This window comes from Oncorhynchus tshawytscha, linkage group LG14 (genome assembly GCF_018296145.1).
Source record: "Oncorhynchus tshawytscha isolate Ot180627B linkage group LG14, Otsh_v2.0, whole genome shotgun sequence".
Classification (NCBI taxonomy): domain Eukaryota; kingdom Metazoa; phylum Chordata; class Actinopteri; order Salmoniformes; family Salmonidae; genus Oncorhynchus; species Oncorhynchus tshawytscha.
The window spans coordinates 2,940,961-2,950,391 of NC_056442.1; the positions used below are offsets into that span (position 1 = coordinate 2,940,961).

General features: G+C 43.4%; 1 protein-coding gene across 5 annotated transcripts in view; it reads left to right on the forward strand.

Moving 5' to 3' along the window:
* LOC112231484 (phospholipid-transporting ATPase IH-like) overlaps positions 1 to 6,851 on the forward strand; it is a 78,317-nt gene extending 71,466 nt beyond the window's left edge. For 3 of the 5 annotated variants that reach the window (XM_042296809.1, XM_042296806.1, XM_042296807.1), the window contains 3 exons: positions 90 to 255; positions 401 to 439; positions 2,808 to 6,851. In XM_042296809.1, coding sequence (XP_042152743.1) covers positions 90 to 255; positions 401 to 439; positions 2,808 to 3,068 — 466 coding nt within the window. In that variant the 3' untranslated portion in view covers positions 3,069 to 6,851. Of the gene's footprint in view, positions 1 to 89; positions 256 to 400; positions 440 to 1,255; positions 1,362 to 2,807 lie in introns of all 5 variants that reach the window. The other 2 variants (XM_042296810.1, XM_042296808.1) reach the window with 2 other exon arrangements.
* The last annotated feature ends 2,580 nt before the right edge of the window (positions 6,852 to 9,431 follow it).

The window sequence follows — 9,431 nt, forward strand, 5'->3', positions numbered from 1 at the left end:
TGTCCTCTGTGACCCTACCAGAGGTTGTACTATGTGTTCATTGAGAGGTTCTAGATGTATAATAACTAGATCCTCTCTCCTCTCCCCAGGCCCTTCCTGAACTACCAGAGGATGTACTATGTGTTCATTCAGATGTTGTCCAGCGGTCCGGCCTGGCTCAGCATCATCCTGCTCATCGTCACCAGTTTGCTGCCTGACGTGGTCAAGAAGGTCGTCTGCAGGGCCCTGTGGCCCACCACCACAGAACGCATCCAGGTGGGCGAGCACACACACACACACACACACACACACACATTATGCACAGAAGTACATGCACACATGCTTACATTTAAAATCAGAGGATTAAATGTGCATTGTGTATATCATATATATATATATATGTGTATCACCGTGACTTTAGCTGTATGCTGCCTGTGGATATATTCCAGGTCTTCTTCAAGTAAGTGAGCTGTTGAATCAGTGTGTAGTGTTTACTTCTTCTTCTCAAACAACTAATCTGGAGGGAAACATTGTATAACCTGTTACCCATTCTGAAAGGCTGAGAGTTTGTCTGTACTGTGTGCAGTGATTCCTCTAACCTCTCCCTACTGACCTCGGTTCACCTCGCCATGACCCAGAAGAGCTTCTAGCACCCTCCTCTTTCCTCTTCCTGAAATAGTGATTGATGGTGAACATCAAGTGTTTTTTAAGATACAAAGTGTTCCTTTTAACACTTCTCTCCTCTCCTCTGTCCCTGCCTGCCCTCTCTACTGGCCTGTGTGACCTTTAACCTCTACCCTCTGACCTGGTTCTGTCTCCTTGGGAACGGCAGACAAAGCGGCCATGTCTTACCTCTGAGCAGTCCACCATCTTTATGCTCTCCCAGACTTCAAGTAGACTCAGTTTCTAACCCAACCACCTGACTAGGAGGTCAGGTGACCCTCTCTCAACCTATCCGCATGCCCTCTCCTCCCTCTGTGTCTCTGCATGGACATGTAGTGGTGAATGCTTACAGGTGCCTGTTGACTTGCATGTCCATGCTGTGCATTAAGTGTACCTTGAAAGAGCGTTGGTTAGAATGCTCATTCATAAATACAGAAACAATGTATCTGACATGAAACAGATATTTGAAGCCACTTCAAAATGGCAAGTGTCAGTCTTGGTGTGTGTGTGTGTGTGTGTGTGCGTGTGTGTGTGTTTGTGCAGATCTATCTATGTTGTGTGTGTGTGTGTGTTTAGATCTATGTGTGTTGAGTGTGTATCTTGCTGTCCACAGCTAATGAGGGCTGATAGAAACGTTGATGGAGTTATGACCTACAGCCGGGACTCCCTGCTAGATGGGGGGGTTGCCCTGTCCACCTCAGAGGCCTAGCCTCACCACGGTAAAGACAGGAGGTACCGACTCTGAGTGCGGTGAAGGGCTGGGGTGAAGGGCGGGGTGAAGAGCTGGGGTGAAGAGCTGTGGTGAAGGGCTGGGGTGAAGGGCTGTGGTGAAGGGCTGGGGTGAAGAGCTGGGGTGAAGGGCTGGGGTGAAGGGCTGGGGTGAAGGGCTGGGGTGAAGGGCTGGGGTGAAGGGCTGGGGTGAAGGGCTGGGGTGAAGGGCTGGGGTGAAGGGCTGGGGTGAAGGGCTGGGGGGGGCACTGACAGGCTGTCTAGTCCCAGATGAAGTTTTAAGCATTATGCCATCAGTCTAAGAGTTGTTCATTACCCTAATGAATGAAATATGTTTCCTGGTAAAGCTATCACAACTAGTTTAGCATATCAATTAGGTGTTATTCTCTTTTTGAATGCTGAATGCGTTTATCATCAGTGCCATAGCAATTGTTTTGTGACAGCGGAACAAGTACTATTATAAAGTAGAGCACTTTCCCCCTCCAGTGTTTACAGAAGGTACTGCAGCCTGTGTTTAGTAACGAGCTCAAGGTAACACAATCGGCATCAGCTAAATGAGTAGGATGTCAGGAGATGCGTGGCTCCCCTGTAGCATACTAAGTCTCTGGGCCAGACCTCTCCTTAATTAAACCATGTAGTCCGTCTGTTTAGCCTGTGAGGCTAGACTCCTGTCCTGACCAGACAGATTCTCGATCTATCCCAAAGTCCCAACTGAGTTAAGCAGAAGGCTCATACTGCCAGGATCTCCCTCCCCTGCCTAACACCATATGGTCTGGCTTGGGCCCTGTTCCTATACATTTAGAATACATCCTGAATTGGTTCCTCCACCTAGAGGTAGTAAGCACTGAATTGTGTATGGTTGGATAGGTGAAAGCGAGGTTTAGAATCTAGCTTTCACCAATCCACAATAGGTTTGATTGATGTTCAGTGAGTCCAGTTGTAAGCTCGGCAGAGTGTTTGTCTGAGACTGAACAGCCGTATTCACCTTGATGTTCTCTGAGGACATGCTGCAATGCTTTGACCGACCGTTCACTTCTTCAGTTTGCTTATGTTTTTCTCCCTGACATCTTTTGCTAACAGGATCTGGTGTGTTTGTGTTGATGTGGTTTTGGGTTAGGAGTAGTGGTGGGGTTTGTCGTCTTCTGGGTCCACCATGTGGTCAATCCTGGTTCTGGCAGACAGCAGAGTGTCGTATGCAGGCTTTTGTTCCTACCCAGTTTAGACTCACTGGATTAAATAAAATGTTTTTTAATTAAAGACCACGATAAGTTGAAATAGTTGAAAGGGTTGAATCGGGTTAATGCTGGGCTGGAACAAAACCCTTCACACACCACACCTTTTGAGGACCTGAATTGGCTACCCCTTCCCTTGATCCAGATAATAACCCCTCTGTTCGTTCCTCTCTCTCCTCCCATCTCTCCATCCCTCCCTTACAGAATGCAGACAAGCTGTATAACGGCCAGCTATCGGAGTTCACCCCGCTGGCATCTCTCCACGCGCCCACGCGCAGGAGGGCCGACCACCAGAACCCCATTCCCAGAAGGTCTGAACACTTCACCAAAAAACTCATGTTTACCCACTGGAGGAGCGGGCCCGACTACTGCACTTTCACCCCACTCCTCCGATTCGCCGGCAACTCCCGTCACTCTGGGGCTGGCTACGCCCAAAATGGGGCAGGGCCTGAGACCTCGGTGTAGTCTAGAGTGGAGTGTAGTCTGATTTAGACTGGAAGTCTAGACCAATATTTCAGTGTTGAGTGGTCACTGGAACAATCTGTCCTCTAGACAATAGATACCTAATCTAGACGCGTACAGTTACCAATGTCATTGTGAAAAAGCAAACAAACACCAAATACACACAGAAGGACGATCCACATGATCCACAGTCCTACGGCTGTGTTGTGTTAGCACAAGGAGCTGAGTGAACTGAACAGACTTGGCTCCAGGCAAGCAGTGCCTGTGGATTGGTGGAAAGGGCCTTGGCTCCACCCATTAATGTCTACTGTGGGTCCAACCCCTCAGACCCACCCTGCAGTGTGTGGGTGTGTGCCACTCCCCCGTATCTGTCTGCCAACTGTCTGTCAGTGATGATGTCATTTGAAGTGTCATAAAGCAGGGATGCCCAGTATGAATGGAAGATGTTCAGAGGTATTGCATGTGCTTTAACTGACCACACTTTCCTGTTTTTCTTTTCTTTTGTCTTGTCTTTTCCTCTCTTCCTCTCTCTTTCTGTCCTGCTTTCTATAGAACAAACTGGTGTTGCCTCTGTGCATATGTCTTATCCAGGAACACGCCATAAGACACTAGTCTTTTCCAGTTCAGTTGTAAGTGGCTGGGCCGTGATAGTGGTTTATCTCTGCTGGACTAGAGACAGTTCTGTGTGTGTAGTATCCCGTGTCATAGACTGTCCTTGTGTCTACTGTGGAGTGATGTGATTATACCTCCATTCCCCCTTGTAACCGTCCCATTTCCTGACATGGAAGCTGAGGCATCCTGCCTCACGTAGTGCTAAGGACCCACAGTGGGAAACCAGTATGCATGGGAATCCTTTTCCGCTTTAACATCTACACAGTGTTTCCTTTGAAATACACAGTAGTCTGGAACCAAAGGCTCAGAAAATACTTTTTCAATGGCTTGCCTTGCTGGTTATTGCCTTACACTGAGACTGGGTGGGACAGAGGAAGAGAAATTCTGCCTTACACCACACCAGGATTGGTGGACAGTATTAGATAGGAGAGAGAACCTACTTTGTTTCTGGGCTTTAACGTTGTCCATGTAGATATCTAACATCTCTCACACTCAGATCTGAAGCCTTTAAAGAGCAGTGGATCTCTGTTACAGAAATACAACATGTAGAATGTAGACATTATGCTTCGCTGCTTTGCTCTGTCCCTTGGCATAAATAATATAGAACATACCCATAGAAGTCTCACACGATTTGTGAGAGCCTCATGAAGGTGTTATAAGTGTGTTATAATTCTCTCTCAAGAGTCTGTCAGGGGTCTTACCATCTCATCTGTCACTGTGTGCTCTCTCCCTCCCTCAGATCATCTCTGTTTAATTTTTTCATGTGTTTTTTTTTTTACCTCTACCGTTTCTCCTCTTGTTCCTTTTGAAGTGATGCTCGTGTGGATCTGTCCTCTCGAGCCTCACTACATCTCCTCCTCCTCACTGCCGCCTCCTCTCATCCTCCACTCCTCCTCTCATCCATTCATCCATTCACTCCTTCATCCGGTCATGCATCCCTCCATCCGTCTCCTAAGAGCACAGTCTGTGTGGTGGGTGTGAGGAGAGAGAGAACGAGAAAGGGAGATGGAGGGGGGACTGTACCAAAACCAAGGTTTTTCTAGACACATTTAGCTGCTTGACAGTATATGTCTTGTGGTCCTGTGGTGCATTGTGGGATCAGTTCAAACCAAGAGGAACAAAAGTATATGGATGTCCCATATATAGATAAGGATGTTGTTATACACTGTGCGCGCGCGCGTGTGTGTGTGTGTGTGCGTGCGTGCGTGCGTCTGTTTCATTGAAAGCAGCAATGATATTTAAGATGGCCATCTGTTATTAGGTGGTATTATGAATCTTCACTGAAATGTAAAGACACTGAACATTACACCACAGTCAGACCTATAATACTGGACATTATAATACTGGACATTACACCACAGTCAGGACTATAATACTGGACATTACACCACAGTCAGGACTATAATACTGGACATTACACCACAGTCAGAACTATAACACTGGACATTACACCACAGTCAGGACTATAATACTGGACATTACACCACAGTCAGGACTATAACACTGGACATTACACCCCAGTCAGAACTATAACACTGGACATTGCTATGACAAGGTTTACAAATAATGAATGAATTAGTGAATGATTGATTCATGAATGAATGATTACAATGGATGACTAAATTATGATTGGCCAGCTGTAAGGAAGTGGATGACTCCAAAAATGGTGAGAACTAGTGTTTTTATCAGCACTTCTGTGGTCATCTGTTAATTAGTTACAGGATGAATGAGACTGGTATTAGACAGTCATTTAGGATTGTTTATAATGTTGACTGACTTGTTTGAATGTTCTGCCTCTGTCATACCACTGGATGTAATGAGCTTCTCTGTGAGTTTATGAATCAAACAAGCATAACTTCTCTTTCTCTGACAGTTCAACACTCTCCAAACTGAAATATGACTTCTCTCTCTCTTAATTGCTTTGAGGTCTAGTCCAGTCGAAACCTATTCCATAAAAGCTTGAAAACTTGAAGCAAACTAGGCTATTATAGGTTGACTGTGTTGTCTAGAATTGATTGTATTGCGATTCTTTGTTTGATATTCTGTATAGCATTTTGTCTCTGTTAGGTTTCCTGTTTGAAAAGGCCTAGAGCTCAACTCAATAATCAGTTGGTTTGGAGGAAAATGTTGGTTTTGTGAGCGACAAACACTCAGAAAGATGGAGAAAGAGAGAGTATGTGCATTTGACTGTTTTAGTCCTGTAGGTGTTGCTGGCTATGCTTCAGAATATTGAATGTATATGAAGCCTACTCCTTAAAGCCTGTCATTGACAGATATCTGTGTTTTAGGATCTTAGTAATATCAGCAAACAAGGATGGATGCTATTGAACAAAACTCTCACGTGTTCAACTGTGAGCTGGCTTGTTGCTGTTAGAATTATGTTGGACAAACCACTGCAGTACATCAGAACGTTTCCATGATCCAGAACGGAAATGATCACCAAATACTGACACGTAGTAGGAATGTAGTGTTTTTCAGGCAGCAACCCTGTTCTGATCAGAATGCTCTCATCCAGGTATTTTGGTACATCTTAGAAAAATCCTGTCTTGTCATTTTTATATTCAGAAGGGGAGACCTCTTCACTCACTCGTTTTTTCTCTTCTGGTTCAATGAATGTCTAACTAAGCAGACCAGACCGAGTTGCTGTTGTATTGGTGTCTATGGAAACACCCAGTTAAGTAGACCGTAACATACCATTTTATTCAACGGTCAACAGCCTGAGTGAACTATCTTAATTAAGCCACCATCTTTGCAGCTGTCATGGGGAAGAGAGACATCACGCAAATGAAACAATATAGCTTTACAATTCTGCTTTCTGTCAGTTAATATACTAAGATATCCAAGTACAATTGTCTCTTCTGTGTTCCTGCACTGACATAATACATGTTTCTCGCATGAAATATGGGTTTGTTTTTTAAAAATATACTTTGAAAGCCATTGACTATGGGTTAATGAATAACTATAGTAGATGGTTATTGTTCTAATATATAACTTTACTGACTTAGTAAGGCTTGAACTTTACAGCCAGCCTTTACAGTTTAACAGAATGTGTATTTCTCTTTTACAATGCATCGGCACATAGCGTTATGACATCACTCATAACTTTGACTATATTTAAATCTATGTATACTTCTGTACACTCTTTAAGGTATGTGTGTGTGTGTGTGTGTGTGTGTGTGTATATATATATATATATATATATATATATATATATATATATATATATATATATATATATATATATATATATATATATATATATATATATATATATATATATATATATATATATATATATATATATATATATATATATAATTTACTGTATGTAGTAAAGGTAACTCATGTACAGTTTTGGGGTCTTTTTCTATACAGTTTTTAACAGATTGAATTCTGTAGATATATGTGGATTTTTGCCAGCCTTTCTGTAGCTATCAATGGCAAACAACTAATTGTACATGTGCTTATAATAAAACCAAAAATAAAACATGAGTTTGTTGTTTTTGAAAGAAGATTATGAAAGAACCATTAATCTTCCAGTGTTATTAGCCTTACTATTATAATATTTTGTCATATTATATTCCATTTTCAGACATTTTCCCATCATGCACAACATTTCCACTTCACCCAACAGCCTGATGGTGGTGCTGCAGTATGCCTTATTATGGGCTGTATGCCCAAGACCACCCTTAGCGTTGAACAGAGACTGGGATAACTCATTAATGTTCAAGATGTCATAATGATTAGAACGACTGTGTGAGATTTGATTTGATTTGGACATCCTTTTCAGTTTCCGTCAATTTTGTATCCTCTACCGTCCTCAGGCTTCTGGATCTGAGATCTGTCAATCTGTCTGTCACGGATAAAGAGTATCTAGGCCAGCACTCTTTATGGCAGAATTTAAGACTTCCAGAATCCTGTATTTGTGATGCTTTTATGCTGTTGAAAATAAGTTGTTAGTTCACTGTCTTTTTCCTCTTTAAATTAATATGAGCCTAAGTCTATATCCTTACATTTATTTTCACACTTCAAACATGAATTATCCAGCACATTATTCCTAGGACCCTTATATTTCGTCCCTTGTAAGTGGTATTGGGGGAAACACTTGTGGTGTTTTTGAATGTGCTGAACATGAACACGGCTATGTGCAGGCGGAGGGGTTGTCCTCTTTAGAGCGGTCCCTGCGCCGCTGTGTGCCAGGAGAAGGTTTTAACGTACACTTAAAAACGCTCTCAGCTCCTCACATCCCTGAGGATGGATGTCTGGCAGCGGAAAATAGGATTTACCCAGAACTGAGAGATGGAGATGGAGAGAAGGGAGGGATGTGGAAGGAGAGAGAGCCAGAGTAAGGGAGAAGGAGACGGAAAGATAGAGGAGAGAGGGATAAATAGAGGAGCGATGGAAAGAGTAGAGAGAAGAAAGCTGGACTCCCAGTAGGCCTGTAAAAACTTCCATGTGTATTATTCAATCTGTAGACCATGTTATGTAATGGTAACGGTCAGATGTCTGGTAATATGACATGTGATCGGGGGGTGTGGATCGTGATCAGGAGGTGTTTGGAGTGGCTCTCACATCCCAGTATACATGGTGTAATACCTCTGATTAGAGAAGTGTGTGTATGCACGTGTGTTTGCAGACGTGCGTGAATACATGATAACATGCGCGCGTGTGTGTGTGTGTGTGTGTGTGTGTGTGTGTGTGTGTGTGTGTGTGTGTGTGGAGGGGTATAGAACAACCTGAGCCTTAGGAGATCTTCAGGTAGAAGGGAGAGACCTCCTGCTGCAGTACATGAGAATAAACCCAGATGAATTGCAACATAGCGATCTAGCATGTCATATATTTGTATTTATTATGGATCCCCATTAGTTCCTGCCAAGGCAACAGCTACTCTTCCTGGAGTTTATTAAGGATCCCCATTAGTTCCTGCCAAGGCAACAGCTACTCTTCCTGGGGTTTATTAAGGATCCCCATTAGTTCCTGCCAAGGCAACAGCTACTCTTCCTGGAGTTTATTAAGGATCCCCATTAGTTCCTGCCAAGGCAACAGCTACTCTTCCTGGAGTTTATTAAGGATCCCCATTAGTTCCTGCCAAGGCAACAGCTACTCTTCCTGGAGTTTAGTTTGCCAAGGCAACAGCTACTCTTCCTGGGGTTTATTAAGGATCCCCATTAGTTCCTGCCAAGGCAACAGCTACTCTTCCTGGAGTTTATTAAGGATCCCCATTAGTTCCTGCCAAGGCAACAGCTACTCTTCCTGGAGTTTATTAAGGATCCCCATTAGTTCCTGCCAAGGCAACAGCTACTCTTCCTGGAGTTTATTAAGGATCCCCATTAGTTCCTGCCAAGGCAACAGCTACTCTTCCTGGAGTCCAGGAACATGAAGGCAGTAATGAACGATTGGTGACTTGCATCTATAGAAGTCTCTGCTTTTTGTCTGACGTTTGTTAGTACAAAATCATGGCATCTTTTAGCATCTACCCAAATAACCATCTTGGAATATCACTAATGGAGCCTTTATAGCCTGTCGAAGTTTCATGGGTACATTATAATACAGCACATGTTCTACCCTCAGAGTTGTCAGCCTGTGTGTATCCATGCTAATAACAGAGTCAAACTGACTTGACAAGCCAGGCATTTGATTAATGAATTCTCAGCTGTTTTTGACAAACATTTTGTCACCTGTTGTGAAAGCCCACCATTCACCGCGGGTAGACTTGATTATTCTGTAACATACTGGATTAAAGTAATTAATCCT